We start from the raw sequence: 20723 nt of genomic DNA, 5'->3' as shown, positions 1-20723 counted from the left end.
ACCTCCTGCATTGCTTTGCAAAGAACTTGTTAATTGTGCTCTGCTTATTATCTTTTTTGTGCAGATCAATACCTAGTAAATTAAGATTATGAGTTAGCGGACTGTGCGCTCCAAGTGTGGCCACTATGTTTGAAAGTAGCTCTTGATTTACAATAAACACAACCATAAACAATGATGAAAAGCTGCTTGCTTTGGCAAAGGAAGTCCTGTGAGGAAAATCATCACAATCTGTCATCCTATACCTAGATTATGGCCAGGTCAGGTCAAATTGTTATTCCACTGACTTATCTGAGTGACCTTTTTGCACCTATTTTATGCTTTGCAACTACCTGATCCCTGCAATTGGTTTATTATCTAAAAATAAGCAGTGCACTGTATAACATTTTATTAAAGTTAAGTATTTCAGAATCTTGGAGGGTGCCACCTGTTTGCATAAAGGTTATATTCATGTTAAAGAAGAATCTAAATAAATTATTTTTAATTAAAACAAATGCTTTAAATGAGTTGTTTCTACTTGGTGATAGAAACTGGTTATGTAAATCAATCCTTCTGTCTCGATTTCTTTAATTCACCTAGAAAGATGCCTGTCTTCCTATTTCTATTGAATTCTCAGCAATTTCCAATTCTTATAGAGCGTATCAATAGTTTCCACTACCTCCTTCCCATCCAATTGCTACACCATTAAACAGCCTCAATTTTTTTCATCCTAAATCCAAGCAACTCTAATTCTGAAACCTCTGAAGTGGAGACCACTTCAAAATGTCTTCACCATTCCTTGTGCAGGTTTCTTGCTTAAAAAAAAAAGTTTGCATCCCTAACCATTATGGATAAGCAGGAGCAGGATTAGCGAGTACGCCCATCTTCCATTTTCACACGGAGAATATAGTTTCTGATGTTTCCTTACTGAAGACTGGGTTTTGGTTTGACAATTAAAGGGCTTTTCTATTCGAGGCAAACCAGGGTTAGTCACTCGCTGATTCTGTATCAGTCAATTTCACTGTCAGAGAGATTCAACAGAAACAGTAGTGAGTAGCTGTCCTCAATTGCTTTTCTAATCTAGCGTCCTAAATTACTGTACAGCAGGAAAAAGCAAAATATGACTGCTGTGTTTTGCATAGACAAGTGAAAGGGAATGACGAAAGGACCTCTCACAATGAAAATATAGACCTTTGAGTGTGTTTGAAATATTTCAGCAAACACGTTGTTCACAGGGCCAAAATGGCACAAAGGATAATTCAGACTAGCCTCACAGATTCATCTGATACAACGTAAGAAAATTTACTGGCTATGCATACTAGTTAACAATGTTATCAGTTGTTTCTACATAGTGACTAATAAAAAAAAGGAATGCATTTTTCATACTCTCCCAACCCACACCTCTCTCAAATTCTTACCTGAATCCTCAGAGAAGGGGCTGAGTTGTGTGTAACCACACTGTCTCCTCTTTTCTTTATTGAAGATGCTGTCTATGTTCAGTGACTCCCTTTTGGGTCTCCAAGTTGGACGGTACTTGCTAGAAGAACTTGATTTGGATTCGCTGCTTGTGCTCTCCATTTCCCAGTCTCGAGACAGAGCAGGCAGAGCTCTGGGCAGTGACTGTATCTCAGCCTGATCCTTCCCTGTTCGTGGAGAGCCCTGGCTTGTCTGTGATGGTCTGTTGTGGATCATGTTGCTGACAGTCTCTTTAAATTCCCTCAGCCTGCTGGTACTGCTGGATGTCTTAGGGGCAGTTCTGGGGGCTTGTTTCTCCTTCAATGTTTCCCCTGCAGCTCAAGAATAGAAGCAGAAGACAGTATGAGCTACATAACTTTCTTTTAAATTAACAGTACGTTTATCATCTTTCTAAACTGGCAGAGGCAAAAGAAGAGATTCAATCTATGCTGGACAGACACACAGAAGAATTAAACCATTCTTCTTGCCTTCACTGTGATATCCTGACGGCTGTGATTCATCTCCCTTTTTCCGAGACCTGCTGGAACTCCTCTTGCGGTCTGTCAGCGAGCCCTTTTTGGAAATATGCCTCTGATTACATTCACTGTCAGTCAGGTGTCCTGAAAGAAAAGAATATACTTCAGATGGAAAGAGCATTCCAATTGGCTGTGTTGCATTCTAAGAATAGCAGACCTTTTTCACTCCCCACAAACTGCCGGTTAATGCTAGAACTGAGTAAAATGAATAGCTTTCAGTAAGTGTATCAGTTCAGTAAGTGAAGAGTTACATTATAATAAAAGCAACTATCCATCTAGATGTGGTAAGTTAAACAGCTAATACAGAGGGACAGGAGGCAATGCATTGAGCTTTGGCTCAAAAACCTCCGGGGCCACTAGCACCTTTCAGTACTACCATACTAACAGACAGAATTCATGCATCTCTCCAAGCGAATGTGATACCTCTGTTTCACTCTTCCTCCTGCTGCACTTATGGTCTTTTCTTGGTATCATACCACAGCTATCAGCCCAGTTGAGAACAGGGGTGGAGAACCTGTGTTTGGTCCAGATGTTGCTAGACTACAACTGCCATCTTTCCTGACTACTAGAGCTGATGGGAACTAGAGTCCAGCTACATCTAGGAAAGTCAGAGGTTGGCCACCCCAGTTCAGAAATTCAGCATACTGTGTAAGATAATAATGGGGGGAGGGGGAATCAAGTCTGAAAAGGTTGAAAATACATTTAATAATGTATGTAACAAGAAGGGGAAGGGATCATTTTCTAGTTTTGTTTCCTTGCAGTTCTGCCTTACAGCTCAGAAGAACTTCCTTTCATCTTCTCAAATACATATATATTCCCTTTCCATAACTGAGCTCTTCTATAACAACATGGTATGCAAAGAATGTAGGAAGAGCCTTGCTGGATGAGACCAAAAGCCTATATAGTCCACCATCCTGTTTGTGGTCAGTCAAGTGCCTATGGGAAGCCCATAAGCAGAGCCTGAACACAACAGTCCTCCGCCACAGTTGTTCTCCAACATCTCCTATTCAGAGGCATGGTACAGATGTCATGATTAGGAGACATGGCTAGCCTTATCCTCAATCAATTTGTTCAATGACCTTTTAAAGCTGTCTAAATTAGTGGCCATCAAAATGGTAATATTTTATGAAGGGAATTCTGAAGTATAACTGTGTTTTGTGAAGTACTTCCTTTTGCCTGTCCTGAATCTCCCACCATCCATCTTCTCCAGATGACCCTGGATATAACCCCAAGGGTTTTCGATCTACTTTCTCCATACCATGCATAATTTCATACAGCTTCCATCATCTGTCCCTTACTTACCCCCCACCCAACAATGGTATGGTTTGCATGTGACGCTAAGTCATGCTTTGGTTAACAAACTATGGTTAAATTTCCAGTCATACCACAGATGATCAAGCTTGCTACATTATAGCTTGGTTTCTCTCCTGACTACCTTCTTAGCATTCCCAACATAATATCCCAAATGCCTCTGCTGTGCCCTAGTACTGGCACTGACTCATTGTGTCATCAGCCAGCTGTACAAACTGATCAGGAAAACCTCCTTGGAGCATTTCTGCTCTCGGCAACGGCTGTGCCATTCCAGATTCCCTCCCTCCCCCAATTAAAAGAAGATCAGTGGGCTCACTGGAACTCTTAACAAAAATCTAAAAAGTTAGTGAGATAAAATTTGTCTTAGAAAAATCATATTGATCCTTCTTCAGCAAGATTTGTCCATCACTCTATTCCATATGCTTGATAAATTTTTCTTTAGCAATGTGTGTTTCAACAATTTACCTAGAATAGATGTTAAGCTAACTGGCTTGCAATTTTCTGCATTCCTCGCCACTGCCACCCACCCCATTACTTTAAAAAAAGAAAGAGAGAGCACTGTAATGGCCATTTTCTAGTCCATCATTATGAAGACCAATCTTAGGGGAAAGTTACATATTTTTGTCAGATCAACAGCTTCCTATCTGAGCTATTTAAGTCCTCTCTGAGAGTAGATGTCATCTGGATGCAGTGATTTGTTTTATTCTGCACGGTTTTATTTGATGTTTTAAGGTTTTGTAAAATGCCTTTAGATTTGTTTCTATAAAAGTGGCATTGAAACAACAACAACAACAACGATGATGTTACTTTTTAAAATTGCCCATAAGGTCTGGAACATATCTTTGCATCACTATCTGCCTACAACTCTCTTTCTAACGGAGCCCCAGCAACTAGATTTGCCCATAGCCAATAGGAGGAGATAACCGCCCCTCCTAGTACTTCAAGGGAAGTAATAAGTGACCTTGAAATTTAGAGATGAAACAATACAAAATTTTGACAAGGGCAAGCTTTGAGAAAGTCCTTAAGCATTAATATTTTGAAAGAAAAAGATTTCATGTTTGCTGTTCACCAGCCTGTATGGTTCCCAAGGCAACCGAAAGAACTTATAGATACAAAGATTACATATACTGGACCCAGCATGAACTCTTCTGATCACCATGGGAACTACACAGGGCACCAGGTAACTCAGCAGGTAAGGATGCACAGGGTGAATTAGTTAATTGCAACTAATTACATGTTTACATAGAAGTGATACCTGCTTCAGCTCCCTTTTCTGGCTCACCTTCCTCTCTTATTAGGGCTGGGAGCCTATTACTGTAGCATATTTAAAACTTCAAACATTTGCAAACCATGAAAACAGAACCAACAGAAATAAAGCCTGGTATGGGGGAAACAACACGTTGTTTTGAATATATTTTGTGTAATGCTGTGTTGCTGGTGTTTTAATTATTCAGCAACTCCCTCTTGCGGGTGTGGGAGCAGACTGGGCCACATCCAAAAGAGCTCCTTATTCATTTCACATCAGCATATTCATGTGTTGCAATTATATTTTACATTTCTTCAACAAAGATCAAGGTAGCAGTTGTCTCCTCCACGCTGTATCCTCACAACATCCTTGTGAATTAGATTGGGCTGAGAAAGGGGGAGTGGCCCAAGGTCATCCCACAAGCGCTTAAAGTCTGAGTGGGAATTTGAACCTGGGTTTTCATATTCAGATCCACTAGCCACACTGCACTATTTTGGCTCTGAACAGTTTCTTTTCACAACATCCATATCCAATGCTTGGCGGGTTGCAAAACTTTGACCATAATCCAAAGCATGGGAACGCACATCAGAATGACAAAACAGGTAGCAAAAGAAAAGCAGCAGCAAATGGATCAAAGAATCACAGAGAGAAGAAAGGAAAGTAAATTGTTTCTTGTCTTCAACTATTCCCATTGCTTTTGGCCCATTGCTTAGTGTTCACCTGCTCCCCCTCAGCTCACCTACCTTCTACCATTCATTTTCCTTCCTTAATTGAGCTGGATTGGGTGACAGTAAATGCCCACCCATTGACAGATACTGCTGATTTTTCCTACAGCTGCAGAAAGCCCAGCTCATATCTTTCAATGGCTTTGTTTTCATAGTCCCAACCCAAGAAATAAGGAGAGGGAAGCACAGCTCTAAGGATCTGACAGGCAGGCTGGCAGCCCAGCAGACATTTGAAAAATCCCTACTCTGATAAGACACTTGATCGCCTGAACTTGGGTGGGTGGCCCTGCAGGAGGCATATGGGAGCTCAAACACCACCACCCTCACCCCCACCCCGGATCTGCTGCCTTAAGCCATGTGGCTCAGTGTAGCTCATAATAGGGCCAACTTTGTGTTTGCCTTAAATGAAGAAAATGATTACCTGTGTCCCTGCTGCTTTGTGAAGCTACATCGTTTTCCATGTTGTAAATGACAGTTCCCTGAGAATCAGAAGAGAAGTGACTGACCACAGATTCGTGGTGGGAATGTTTATAGGGATAGCTGTCTGTAGAAGAGTCTGTCCTAGTGTCACTTGCGATAGAAGGCTCACGCCCTGATAAAAAGAAATGATAGGAGAATTAGAAGGGCAAATCAGAAAAGGGCTAAGATGGAAAACAGTAACTGAGAAGTGTTATACAATGATGTACAACAACCGCTGTGCATAATAACATATCTCAGTGCAGCCAAGAACAACCTTTTTTTTTGCAATTGATAAATTTCCTCAAAAGCACAGGAAATGTTTTAATTACCTGACAAAAAAACTCTTATTATACAAAATATTTTTCTAAAACCCACTCATCTAAAATATTAAGGTGGTGTACAGCAAAATATGCAAGTACAATACAACATAAAATAGCATAAACCAATACAAAATAAGCATCTCATCTTGCAAAAGTTTAAACTACTGAATAGCCTGTTGGCCTTAAAAGGTCTTCAAGAGATGTCCGAATCTCTGCTGTAAGACTATTCCACAGCATGGGTCTGGCGACACTAACTGCCGGACTGCTAGCTGAAGCCAGTCGGCTCCTGAAATAACAGCAGTACTCTGGATGAACTGAGTGATCAAGCTAGTATTTAAGGACTCAGGTGGCACTTAAAGTATCCTGCACACAAGTTGTTCAAGATTGGGTATTGGTGACTGGACAGTACTTATTACACACCATTGGGTTGGAGGGGACACCACCACCTCCTTAAGGGCTGCAGGCAGCACCCCATCACACAATGATGTGTTCACAACACCCTTGGTCTACCTGATCATCCCCCTCCAACTAGCTTCAACCAGTCAGGAAGGGAAGGGGGCCAGAGGGCACATGGCCGGATGCATTACCGCAAGTAAGTCGAAATGATCCTATAGCACTGGGACAGATGTAGCATTTTAACCTAGCTCCCTGCCACACCAAACAGTTCATCAAATGGAAAGCTCTTACGGTGCTTCTGAAAGATGCTCTAGCAGTGGCAAGCATTCAAGAGAACAATGAATATATCTCCCTGGGCCTTTGCTACCTCACATACTACATGGAAGGCATTGGGGAGGGGAATAAATTTTTAGCTCCTACATTCCTCTTCTCAAAGATGAAATGAAGGAATTAATTGCTGCTGAGTTATGCCCTCCAGTCTTCAAGGCAGGAGGAAGAGCTAGTCATGATTTGCCCTTCCTTGTGGAGCTGTTGTTGTTCAGAATGATGAGCCCAACCCATAAAAATGATGAGTCAAACCCATAAAAACAAGTGAGAAAATAGTCCCTCCTTTGTTCCTCAAGAACAGGAATTTAGGGGAAGACTTCCTGTTTCCTAATCAGGAATTCAGTAGACTTCAAGATGTAGCTCAGCAGCAAAATGACAAAAGGGTGAGGATACAAGTAGGTTGCAAAAGCTTCACCAAGGGACAATCTCCTATCAAATGCAGCATTGGCAAAAGCGAAAACATCAAACCTACATGATTGGCAACTGTGTGAACTGACGCTGCTGCAAGACAGGAACTGGGCTCAGGTGAAAGGTCATCTAAACCCAATCTAACCTTGTACAATGGTCAATTCCTTGTGGGGAAAAGAACAGGTAGGCAGAAGAATTTAGAGAATCACTTGCCCCTGACTTCTGCCTTGCTCCTCTGCAAGTCCTTGTCAGTTCCCTCTTGTGTTTTTCAGTATGAAATCTAAGCACCTGAGGATTCACCAGAAGGCCACAACCTGCACTGCGGCAGCCTAACAGTAACAAATGATTCCAAGTCCCATTGGAAATTCTGGATTTAAAAAATGGTATTTTATTTGCATACTGAGTTTTGGAGAACACTTTGACACCATCTCTTATCCAGCAGGATTTCTTTGCCACTCTTCTGCTTTCTGTTATTTCACCAGGCAAACACACCATATATCTTGGTGACTGGCAAAAATGCACGCAAAACTCTGAAACTAGAGTGCTCAAAGATTACCTGAGTCTTCACTATCATAGTAGGTCCTGCTATACTGTTGTAGGTCCACCTGTGTGGGAAGGTCCTGCGTTGACACTGGAGTTCCTCTCGGGTCTGCATATAGTAGTAGCAAGGGCTGATAATGACCCTTAATGCACTTGGTCACAACATCTTTCCATTTCGGACCTATCTGAAATTTTTGGAAAAGTTCAAAACACATCTTAGTAGAGGTTACCTGCATTTAGTTGGAATTATGATAAAAAATAACACATCATTAGTCAACGGAGATTCACATTGAACTTAGGTTACATTAAAAATAATTCTGTTTTATTTCTTTTGAATGAGTGTTAATGCTTTCAGTTGGAGAAAGTCACGAAATCTTATTCTCCCCCCCCCCCCCGCATGCTCTATGAGCAAATGTAGTACTCGCTGGGGAGGGGTTTGGTTTTTTTGGACGCATCTCCTAAGACAAACCTGAGCAAGAACTTTTAGGTTTTTGGAATTGCCCTCACTGGATATTCTTAAAGGCTATGTGATTTAAAGATTTTAGTGATAATTTGTATTCTCATGAGCACATTTCTTCATGCAGACAAAAAGCTGGTAGTTGAGGACAAGGACAGCATGCAGTAGCCTTTTCACCAGCAGTAGCCAGTGGGAAATTCTGAAATGGACCATTTCTGGGTAGGGGTGGGGGTAGCTACATGGATCTGCTTAAAGGCGCAGTCCTCCAATTTCACCAGCTTAAAGCACCACCTTACCCTCCACATGTGGCTGGCATGAGCCAATAGGATTTTGGATGTGCTTGTGGACCTACTACTCTAAATCTCCTGGTCCCTTGCCAGAATTGCTCAGCCTCCCTCCTTTGCCACCATAATATGATAAAGACATTGGTCTTGGCAGAGAGGCAGGCAGGAATCAAACGTTGATTGACCATTATGAACTTACATACAAAAGATTTAATGTAGCAATGGAGTAACGTTCTGAGATATAAAATGAGTCGAAAAGCCTTAAAAATGAAAATGATATGCCAATGGAGTATTTACTGTTGACAAAACCTCTTAATTATTTAAATCTGAGTTGCACATACTTTCAAGATCAAAGGGTTGATGTCCATCAGAATGAATATACAGAAAAAGATTTGTACAGCATGTAAAATACAAGTAGCATTCTGAGTGTTCCAATAACCACTACTCTGTTTCGTACAGGTGGTGACCATTACGCACATGTCCAATTGATCTGCAGGTCCTTTTGGACCCAGGAGAGAGCAGAATGGGTGGCAGAACAGGGTGGGGCAGGCTTATGTACACTCCGCTAATGCACATGGGGGCCAAGAACGGAACCCCCATGCAAAATGGTCACCACCTGTACTTCACAGACATGCACTGAAGCAAACACCTTAAAATGCATTTTATCCTTACACAGGGATGTTTTTTAAATACAGATATTTTACGGCAGAGAAAGACAACCAAAAATAAATTAAAGAGGTAAAGTTCCTCTTTTAGGGGTTGTGAATATTCACATTGCAATAGGATGCTTCCTTTTGTTACTTTTTGGCTTTTGACAAGTAGGAACAGAAGATGAGAACCATAGAGAATATCAAAGTGAACTGTATGCTCAAAATGATAGATTTCATGGCAAGTACTTCATCCAGAGCAGCAAGAGAGAAGAACTTCTAATTAGGAAACAGCATGCTTAAATGATGGCATGTTTGCACTAGCCAACATCTGCTACAGTCTGTTGTATTTCATTTTGCAGAAAGAACAAGAATGGGGAACCAGCTGGGACAGGCCACTGATGGGTGAACTACATAAGCTATTTACGATTCATTCAGCTACAAGCTTTGCAAAAGCCAGCTGTACAGAAACACCTGAGAAGAAGGGAATAAGACATAAAGCTTATAAATTGAAGGGTTCCAACCTGATGCAGGAAGGCAAACAAGTAACCCAAACGTTGCACTCTGAGCAATGCACCAAGTGTCATGATATCAGGCATTGGTGGCTGTGCTGTATACAAGTCCACAGGTATTTGAAATGTAGACACAAGCAGCACTGCCAGCCAGGAACAATTTCAGCAATGGACAATGCAAACGTAGAAAGAAATACCACTCATATATCACACAACCAAATATTACACATGCTGCGGGGGTAACATATATCAGAAAGGGCATCCATCGTGTATAGTCAAAAGGAAGGTGTGGTTAAGTAAGCCTCCTATTTTTTCTCCCCCCCCCCCTCCATGTTTCTCTGGTACCCTACCCTCACACTCAGCATTCTTTTTCCTTTTTAAGTGATCACATTTCTGTAAAAACCTGCCTTTGCCCTGCACAGCTCTCTAGATATATGGACCAGAACACATATTGTTATAGGGAGGCAGCCCATTTCTATTTTATTCAAATGATATGCAGTTGTCCCTAGAATAATAATCTGTAACCATTCACTACATGGAGAGCCACTGCATGAAGTGATTTAAAATGCCCTTCATATAGCAGCCGTTACATGAACACCAGCCTCTGCTCTCAAAAATAAAGTGCCTTCCTAGTGAGCGACACTTTTAGTAGCAATGAGCACAGCTTACTTTGCACGTTTCTAGCACGAGATCCCTGGAAATAAATGAAAGCTGTGCAAGAACAAGTTGCATGAGGTGAAGCAAGTATGAGCTGAAACATGAAAACCCATCGTAAAATGATCTAAAAATCTTTAGGAAAAACAAAATAGACCCACATTCTCACAAACACCCAAACGTCTTTACTGAACTTTCAAATAAACAAATCTAATTTTCTTACCTCTTTGACATGAGCATCATCAAAGTACATCCACTTGCGGATCTTTGTTTGGAAGAAGAAGGTAGAGTAATGTTTTCCATAGTAACAGATCATTCCAACCAAATACAGTTCACATTGTTTTGCTCTGTCATCAGTTACTCTGAAGAAAAGCTTTTTAAAAAAGAAGAAAAAGCAAAAATTGTATTGTCTTTTGTATGAAAATTGCATCTAAAAACTACTGAAAGGTCATTATTATTTTTTCTCTTAAAAAGAAAAGAAAGGAAGTTAACTATTTAGCTCAACCTTAAATCTAGCCCATGCAGTCCATTTGATAGTAAAAAGGAACAAAAATTTAACAGCAGTGGCATAAACAAAAAAGGAGAAGAGACATATTGCCATAGAATGCAATGGACTTACATCTCCCAGTTTAAGACACGTGCCGAGGCTGTGAATTACATCTTCAGCCAGATCAGAGTGATCAGAGTCCCACACCAGCCCAATAGTGATGATCTGGGGAGAGTTCATCAGTACACGACGAATGCGAATCTTTTCCCCACAGTTGCTCTGAAAAAAAAGAGTAACAAATAAAGTCCCAGGTTAACTAAAACTGGAATTAATGCGGCTTCCTGTTGTTTCGTATCCTCTCAATTCCTGACCTCTTTCCACCCTAAATATATTGCTCTAAGACAGAAAGGGCTTGAAATGTAACTGATTCGCAAAGTAAATATGAGCGCAGGTGGTGCAGGTTTCTTTGTCTGGAAGCACCCACAGTGAGTTTAAGTAAACTGACAATATGAAACAAGGAGAGAGTCAGAAAACCTCACCCAGTTAGAACATTGACAATATTGACAATTGACAGTCATACACAAACTTGTACAATTTCCATTATGAAACCAGCAATATTTTCTACTATTTCTAGTAGGCTGATGAATTAAGACATGGCGGATTCTACAATTAGATACAGGCAGACACAGATTTTCAGTAGATACCATTCAGTCGACTGCTTCTATTAAAGGAAAACAGCATATACACACCGGACAGTTTCTCAAGTCCCCCATGGTGCTGGCATTTTGTAGCAGTTCTCCAAACATATCTGGAGTGGGTTTCTCCCGTCTTTCCAGCATGCAAATTGCCTGATTGCTTTAAGTTGAGGGGGAAAATGTATAGAGCAAGAATTAAAAACATTAGACTTTGGTCTGTGATCAATACTTTAATAAAGCGTATGTATCCTAAGATCTGGTGTAGAAGTACAGAGTCTCAGCTTAAAAATCAAACTCACAAGCTGAACAGAAACATGTGCATGGGCAACATATGATTCAGAATCTAATGTGCATCTGAGCGATGCTTTTAGCAATGAAGGATTTAACGGCCGGCTCACTGCCCTGTACTGGATACACTATCCTGCTCCTCCACATCCTACAAATGTTGAAAACTAATTGAAATCTCTTAAGATTTCATAGCCAATTTTTGTGTGCATTTCTTGCAATATAATATTTGGATAAAAGCTTCAGAATACACACCGCTTTAGAAAACAAGTTAAGCAAGGAGGACAGATCCTTTCCCCCAAAGAGCTTACATTTAATGTCGATTGGGAGGAAGACTACAGTATCAGAGAAAGGGAAGCGATTAGTTACTAATTTGATCAGAAAGGAACTTGTTAGTCATGTAAACATACAGTAACAAGTTCCTCAAGGGTGAATACTTATAACACATTGTTTTAATCATTTTCTTTCCTATATTATGCTGCCTTTTCTAAAATACTCCAAGCCACATTTGTGCCAATTAAAATGCAAAAAAGATCAGATTCTCTATTGCAGCCCCTCAGCTATGGAACTCCCTCCCAAGAGACAAGCCTCCTCAATAATGATTTTTAGGCAAGTGATTAGTCTTCTTAATTTGCCATGCCTTTGATTTATTTTAATTCCTACCTGCTTGCAGCTTTGTTTTTGTTGCTTGATTTAATGCTCTCTGTTTGTTATATTTTATTTATCATTTTACTGTTACAAAATTGCACACACATAAATCATAAAACATGAGACGACTGACAAAAAAAAGGGCCACGGGGGGGGGGGGTGTAAAATACTAAACATATTATTTTACGGAACATAATAATGAAGCGATTACAATAAACCAGTTCAATGAATTGTTCAACGAATCAACTTGGAAAACACAGAATAATAGCAGTGAGCTAATGAGCAGTGCCCGCTTGTCTACACCATATTGCAATATAAGTTGTAGATATTTCTTGTCCACATGTTGTTTAATTTGTATATTTAATCAAATCACACCATGCAGTGTAAAAATTATCTCATTTTCCCTCTGGTTTTCATATCTTTAAATTTTAATTCTAATTGGCTAAAGCACTTCTTCACGCAATGCACAGTTAAACTATGGAACTCCCTCCCACAGGAGCATAGCTGTCACCTTTTCCCTTTTCTTGCGAGGAATCCTATTCGGAATAAGGGAATTTCCCCTTTAAAAAAGGGAAACGTTGTCAGCTATGCACAGGAGGCAGTGATGGCCACCAACCAAGATGGCTTTTAAAAAGGATTAGACAAATTCCTGGGAGGAGAGAGCTATCTATGGCTATTAGCTCTGCCTCCACAGTTTAAGGCAGCAATGCTTCTGAATACCAGCTGCTGGAAACCACAGGAGAGGAGAGTGCTTAAATCCTGCTTGCAAGTTTCCTTGCAAGTCAGTCACTGTGAGAACAGTGGGCCTGATCCACCAAGCGCCTATTATAATTTTAGTGCTGTAAAACACAGGGAGGGGCGTCCTCTTGAGAGCCAAAAGCAGGTACAGTGGTACCTCTGGATACGAACGGAATCTGTTCCAGAGCCCCGTTCGCTTCCGGAAGTAAACGTAACACGCGACTGTGCGTCTGCGCGTGCATGGGTCGCGTTTCGCTGCTTCCGCGCATGCGCGTGACGCCATTTTGAGCATCTGCACATGCATGAGCGGCGAAACCCGGAAGTAACATGCTCCGTTACTTCCGGGTTGCTGCGGAGCACAACCCGAAAATATTCATCCCGAAGCTACTTCAACCCGAGGTATGACTGTATACAAATGCTTTTATAATATAAATAATATAATATAATATAATATAAATAATATGATAAATAATATAAATAAAAATATCTGAAAAGTATTATTATATCATGAACTGGGGGCCAATTAGCAATAATATACATAACATATATGGTATGTTATGTAGATAAGACTCCTGACACAAAGGGAATTTTTTTCCTTTTCTTTTCCATTGCAAAGAACTGAGACTCACCAGAGTGAAGTGGTCGAGATATAATGTACCATCTGGATAAAGGGCAGTGGGTCAGAGGTGGCACCACAACTGGTACAAACACACTAAATCAGAGAAATAAAAACCGTCAGTAGTCAAAACTGAAAACAGTTTCTCATGCACATTTCCACATTTCTATATCACAGGACTGAATTGGTTTGGGATGGATATGTTGTACCATACCTGCTCAAATAGGGTCATTGCAAACTTTTGATGTGAAATGCAGTGTGGGGCAGTACAGATGTCTTCTTTAGATTCATCTGCAATGTGAAAGTGAATCCGCATTAAGAGGTTTTCCTACAGCCAGGGAGAGAGGAAATAAAAATAAGAATTATTAAACAATTTCAAAAAGACAAATAATGAAAGGTGACATTTTAGGGTCAGGTGGGATGTACCTTCTAAGTATTCTAAATTTATTTAAGAATTTAGGAGCTTGACAGCTAATGTCAAGAATGAGTTAATGTAACTCAGAAAGCCATCTTGTATTCCATCCATATTGGATGTTACACCAAATCTTCAGGTTTTGCCATTATTAATTTTGACAAATATTCAAATGTCAGTGGTTTGGCTGAAATACAAAGCAGCATCTAAATAGTGGGCTGACAAAGGGTGACAGGCAGAGCCTAGCTATCTGCTTACTGACCTGGTATAACGTTATTATCTTTTGTTCAGTGATTTCTCAAGTACATATAATATTGGCTTAAGTAGTATTGACATACCTTTTAAGGAAAGAAAGTGAAGTAATGAAGTTGTTATAAGGTTTAAGTGGGAACCTATTTGCATTCTCCATCCACAACCTTTATGCCAGCCTACCAGCTTGCAAGGTTAGCAAATATCACATTTTGCGATGACACGAACTGTATACTGTATTTGTTAGCATTTATAAGCTGGCTTGGCAAGTCTTGAGTTCCTAGCCTTTTCCAGTTTTAGCTACCAAACATTACAAGTGGGTTTTATATAACCAGTTATGACATATCCTTTTACTATTGTGAGTATGGGTACGCAATAAGGAAGTGACTGCCAATTAATATTACTTCCCCCTTTTCACCAGCAGATATAGAAAGGCAGCTTCACAAACCTAGCCAAAATCACAGGGAAACAGGAGCCATATCAACTAAGATTTCCCAGTTCAATTAAGTCCGGACACTATGCACCAAAAGTCAGAGGAAACACGGATACGCAAAACACTGGCATTCGAAACAGAATAAATACTGTACCTCAAAACCTTAACTAGTTATAGGTTTTTTTTTAAAGAAAAGGGTAAATATATGGCAGGTGTTAGTGGCAAGAATCATTTAAAATAACAAAATAAGGGAGCAGATGCAACCCACTAGGCACCAAGCAGAGACATCAGATTATGCCAGATATAACATTTTCTCTTCCTGGTAAAATTAACACAATGACTTGGCCAGTACTGTCTCTGAATTCAAGAAAGATCACTCTCTTAACAGCTGCCATGATTGTTTCTAGAACAATGGATGTTTGAAGGATTTATGTAAGAGATTCAAAGATCTGAAATTTTAAGATTATGCTTCTACTTAAGCAGCGAGAGAGCAAGAGAGTGAAGGCTAAACTATATTCTTAGTAGAATTTAATGCTATCGTTATTTAAGCCCCAAACTGTGGCTTTTCTCACAGTCTTATTCACAAACACGCAGCTGTTTAGATGGGTTAAAATAGTTGTTAAATTCACCTGCTTTTGCAACAGTATTATCTTCACTATTACACTGTATAGCCTACCTAAGTGTCTCACTAGAAGCAGCTCAGTGTTCCTCACTACTACCTCTGCTGTAAAATACTTATTATTAATATAATAATAATAATAATAATAATAATAAATTTTATTTATATCCCGCCCTCCCCAGCCAAAGCCGGGCTCAGGGCGGCTAACAACAATAAAACAGTATAAAAGTATAGCATAAACAACACTCTAAAATCATTCATTATAAAATTAATTAATTCAGGCCACTGGCAACTATTGGGCCAGAGCTCCGCGAAGATTGCCGAGGGAGGGAGTCAGGCTGTGCCCTGGCCAAAGGCCTGGTGGAAGAGCTCTGTCTTGCAGGCCCTGCGGAAAGATGTCAAATCCTGCAGGGCCCTGGTCTCTTGTGACAGAGCGTTCCACCAAATCGGAGCCACAGCCGAAAAAGCCCTGGCTCTAGTTGAGGCCAGCCTAACTTCTCTGTGGCCTGGGACCTTCAAGATGTTTTTATTTGAAGACCGTAAGTTTCTCTGTGGGGCATACCAGGAGAGGCGGTCCCGTAGGTACGAGGGTCCTAGGCCGTATAGGGCTTTAAAGGTTAAAACCAGCACCTTAAACCTGATCCTGTACTCCACCGGGAGCCAGTGCAGCTGGTGTAGCACCGGGTGAATGTGATCTCGCAGCGAAGACCCCGTAAGGAGTCTCGCTGCAGCATTCTGCACCCGCTGGAGTTTCTGGGTCAGTCTCAAGGGCAGCCCCACGTAGAGCGAGTTACAATAATCCAGTCTGGAGGTGACCGTCGCGTGGATCACAGTGGCTAGGTCACACCCATTTGAGAATATGGGGATTTTATCTCCTAGTTTGTGCTTAGCAAGGCATTCTTTCCTACAAGAATTTTCAGCTATTCCACAGAAGTCATACTCACAAAGCATTCGGCAGCATCATCCATGATGCCCAACTGGAAACGCTGTTCATCTTGAAAAGTCTTTGCAAGAGCACTACGAAGTGCATCAGATGGCAACACTTTCTCACTGCTGCACTGAAACTGGTTAAAGATACCCTAGGATAGGAGGAAAGTTAAAGGTCAACTTTTACATAAACTCACATTATTTCTTCGGGACAGACACAATGTCTTAAATGAGTGTACATTTACACAAAGTGAATCCAGGTTACCAGTATCTGTCATGTTATCATGTCATATATGAAAACCTTGATACTAACTGCAGACTCACACTTTCACTCTTTTCCTGCTTTTGGCATCTTAGCTACATGTTTTACTTTTATCCTATTTTTGGTTCACATGCTCGTGCTAAATTAGTGTTTACTAGACTGCACCAGCATACCATCCCCAAATCCAGACATCAGAGGTAACTGCCAGGGATGTTACTGCACAAAACATTTTGCATGTATTTTTGTTAACAACCCTATAAACAAGCAGGCTTCAATGTTCTTAAGATACAGCAAACAGGTGGTCGTTTATAGGTTCCTGACTTGCCTGTAATAGTAGGCATCTGACTGGCATAACAAAAGACATCAGCATCTGAAACACATGTAGGGGATTTGACTATTTTAGTTTGACTGCACCTCCTTGCACTGGACTCCATTCTGCTGCAAAGGGTTCCAACAACCAGGAGAAAATTTTCAGGTGTGCAAGGGGATGCAACAGGAAAGGCACTTAAAAAGCCCCAATGTCAAAATGCAAATTGCAGTCCTTAGTTAGTACCCAATGGCAACTATTCTAAACATTCATATTATCAATAAATTGCCATGGGGAAAACATCTGCAAATATAGCTTTAGCAAAATTGGACTTAAGAATAAATACGTAGAAAATCCATTTTTATTCTAAAAACAATCCTGTGAGGCAAGTTAGGCTGACAGATTGTGTCTAGTTGAACAAGCTTCATGGTGGAGTGATTTGAGACTGAGCTTCTCCAATCCTAGTTTGGCACTATAACTACTACACCCCAGACATGTATGACTTACAGTCTTAGACCCACTTGTTTGCTGATTGCTGGTACTTTGATACATTTTTTGTCTCAAATGGTTTAAATTATTCTATCCATTTTAGCCCTGGTATAGTCCTTTTAAAAACGTTTTACTACTAAAAGCAACCCCATTTGCTTTCATCTACGGCTAGAAATATTCCAATCCACTTTCCATTACAACTAACTCAAAGCTTCTTAGTGTTAGTGACCTTAGGGACACTGTCTTCTTCCAGTCTGCAATAATTTCTACCTTTCTAAATGAGCAATTAACTTCCTATGATGCTAACGGGCTTCTAACCGTAACGCTAATGAAATCTTGTGGAGGACAGTCTCCTAAGCATCACAAAATCTTCCTAGCTGGCAAAAATCAGTTTCAACATTTTGTTTACCTATTCCAAAACATGCAACGGAGTATTTTGAGCTCTTTGGAGAAAGGACAGGGAACAAAAACAATAAAATGCATAAATAAAAAAATCATGTTATCACATACCTTCCTTTGATCTATTTTTGCCATAAGATTTCAAATTCCCAATCAGTATTTCAACTTAAAATCTCAGTCATAAAGTATGAGCCAATGTGGTTGCGGAGAAAGTTTTGATGGATAGGCAGGTGGGAGCCCAGGAGCTCCTGAATTTGCCTCATTACTGCCTGGGGGCTGGAGGGATGCAGTTCAGCTGGGGAGAAGGCCCTTGCAACACCCCTCCGGGGCTTAAAGCTAGCAGGAGAAGAGCCATGGGGCCCGGGTTAGCTTTGAACGCTCTAGATGGTGTGGTGTCAAGAGCAGAGGAATCAGGCACCTGAATGCAAGAAAGGTCAAGAATTTGAGAGAGGAGGAAGTACGTGAGACACGGGGACTGAGAGCCTGCAAGAGGAGAGACTGGGAGCAAACTGGAACAAAAGGTACAGGGGTCAGCTAGAAGTCCTTTGCAAGAAGGACCAGGATTAGAAGCTCTTAATGGCGAGGAAAGGGCAGGAAGAAACTGAAAGGTGCTTCGTAAGCCTGCCTGGATTCTAAGCAATAAGCTCAGTGGGAATCTTTTCATTTGGGAGTAAAAGGTAACTTGGAATCTGTAAGGAAGATGCTTATTAATAGATTGTTTATTTGTAAGAATCCTGGATCCTGATTTAAGTTTTGTAAATTGTTTAGCACTGATTGAAATGGTTCATTTTCATGTTTTCCTTTAAAATTAATGAAAATCATTTTAAAACAATGGAGTAGGCTTTATGCCTTCAAGAGCAAAAACTTCAGTTTTGGGGTGAAGGGTGAAAATCTACCAGCGTGTGCTTATCAAAACAATATACTCTGGCTTCTCCTCAGATCGCATCAAATCAATATCGTGTAGATTTATATATACAATATTGTGTAGATTTATATATATACAGTATATTCAATACGAGGGAGAAGGCTCCAACGTTTTGTTCAAGCTCCTTGAATAAAATATTAACTTCCATCCTGCGATCTTTAATTTTTTTTCAAACGGAAATAAAACCACCAGTAAGCATTATTAGAATTAGACATCCTAAGAGTTATTTTCTGGTTCCATTTTCCTAATTCTATTTTCAAAATTAAGCACAATCCGTTAGGACCTTTAATTTCCATTTTTTTGTGTAATGAGAGTTTTTCTGAATACAAATCATGAGTCATGCCACCTTTAGTCAGTCTTTTTTAATAAAGAATTTTCATGGGTGAGGAAGGAGCTTAAAAAGGCACTTTTCAACATTCATTTAAAAAATCAAATTCTACAATAAAGCAATACTACGATCATTGTATTTGCAGTCCAATGAAATTTCCCTATTAACCTTTAGGGCTGCCTGTTTACTAATATGGAGCAAGCCTAGCTTCTAGAAGGGCAGGGAATTTGCACACTAGATGACCTCTGGGCTCCTTTAGGAAGAACAGTGAGTTCAGGGGCTGCAGGGGCACCCCAGGGCATTTTCCAACAAGAAATATAATAAATAATAAATACTTAAAGTGTAGATTAGGAAAAAGGAGGCTTGGCAAGAGACTAAAGGAAAGCATAGAGTATCATCTTAAAAGAGGTATTCACCCTTCTTTCACACACCTACTTTCCTAAAATGACACCTGTGTATGACCTAAAAAGCAAGGAAAATATACTTCTTGGTGAAGAAATATTGTTTTTACCTTTGTGCAAATTTAATCAATAGATTAACAATTATTTAAACTGCTGTCAACAAAAATCTGCTACCAAAATAGGAGGAAATAATTTTTTCTTGGACCCAGCAACATTGCCCCAGAGTGACAGTAGACTACTTAATAACTAATGGCTAATGATAAAAAATAAGAAAGGTAATGATACACAACAATCATTTTCCTTGCCTTTTCTCAAGACAAATGTTTCTACTAACACTGCTGCAGATGATAGCAACTGGGGTATGAATGAGAGACAGAGAAAAAAATGTTAAGCCTTAATAATGTTATAAATTTGGGGGTGCAAGGTTTGGGGTGGCAAAAGCTACCATATTTTTCCAGGTATAACCTGACCCCGTGTATAAGACGACCCCTATTTTGGGAGGCCAAAATTAAGAAATTTAAAAATTAAGGAAGTTGTTGAGCTTTCTTTGGGAAATTGCAAAAATAGTTGTTGAGCTTCTTTTTGCAAGCAGCTCCAGCCCTCGATTACTTAACTTATTAACCTGTGTATAAGACGACCCCCCAATTTCCGAAAAAAAGGTCGTCTTGCACATGGAAAAATACAGTAGTCTCCCGGTGTGAAGTGATAGCTAGACTCATGCATTTAAGTGTGCAATTAAGCTAAGTATCAAAAGCCAATTAAGTGAGGAGGTGACTTGAGGTGTTTCATTAAGCTTGTGTTAAAAACTGAGTCATACTATCTAGGGGTTAAAACCTAAGGAAGCATAGTGTGTATTCTAGGCACACTTCCTGGGTTGTGTATAGGACATTGTAATACTAGTCAATCAACAAGTGTTAATGAAGTAAAGCAAAAATAGTCGGGGGGGGGGGGGGATTAACCATTAGGAGTTCAAAGCCTCAAAAGAAATAGGTGTTAGAGTGCAAATGAATGGAGTCTTCCCTCCCTCTATGGACAAAGAGGGCTTAATTCAGGGAAAGGATGTAACCAGGAAGCAGAGAGGAACAGTTAAGCTGGGATGTGTCATGCAGAACAAGAGAGGCTGCAGAGAAAAGATCCTGATGCTGCGACTATGGAGTAAGCTGGCACGCTTTGGGGTGCTGCCGCTGTGAACCCCTCCAATGAAAGCTTCAGGTTGCATATATGCGCAAATAAACCATATATCATAAAGA

The 20723-nt window shown here is 40.2% G+C and overlaps 1 protein-coding gene across 4 annotated transcripts in view; it reads right to left on the bottom strand.

Annotated features, from left to right (window-relative positions):
• The window catches only part of USP54 (ubiquitin specific peptidase 54), a 101992-nt gene that overhangs the window by 29367 nt on the left and 51902 nt on the right, over window positions 1-20723 (bottom strand). For 3 of the 4 annotated variants that reach the window (XM_081006490.1, XM_081006491.1, XM_081006492.1), the window contains exons 4-13: window positions 16380-16514; window positions 13937-14050; window positions 13736-13818; window positions 11490-11595; window positions 10873-11019; window positions 10477-10626; window positions 7716-7884; window positions 5671-5841; window positions 1920-2051; window positions 1395-1763 (exon numbers count right to left, since the gene is read on the bottom strand). In XM_081006490.1, the coding sequence (XP_080862616.1) occupies window positions 1395-1763; window positions 1920-2051; window positions 5671-5841; window positions 7716-7884; window positions 10477-10626; window positions 10873-11019; window positions 11490-11595; window positions 13736-13818; window positions 13937-14050; window positions 16380-16514 (1576 nt within the window). Of the gene's footprint in view, window positions 1-1394; window positions 1770-1919; window positions 2052-5670; window positions 5842-7715; window positions 7885-10476; window positions 10627-10872; window positions 11020-11489; window positions 11596-13735; window positions 13819-13936; window positions 14051-16379; window positions 16515-20723 lie in introns of all 4 variants that reach the window. The other variant, XM_081006493.1, reaches the window with a different exon arrangement.

The sequence above is a fragment of the Podarcis pityusensis genome, assembly GCF_964106645.2.
Source record: "Podarcis pityusensis genome assembly, chromosome: 5".
Classification (NCBI taxonomy): domain Eukaryota; kingdom Metazoa; phylum Chordata; class Lepidosauria; order Squamata; family Lacertidae; genus Podarcis; species Podarcis pityusensis.
This window is presented reverse-complemented; position numbering and strand designations above follow the sequence as displayed.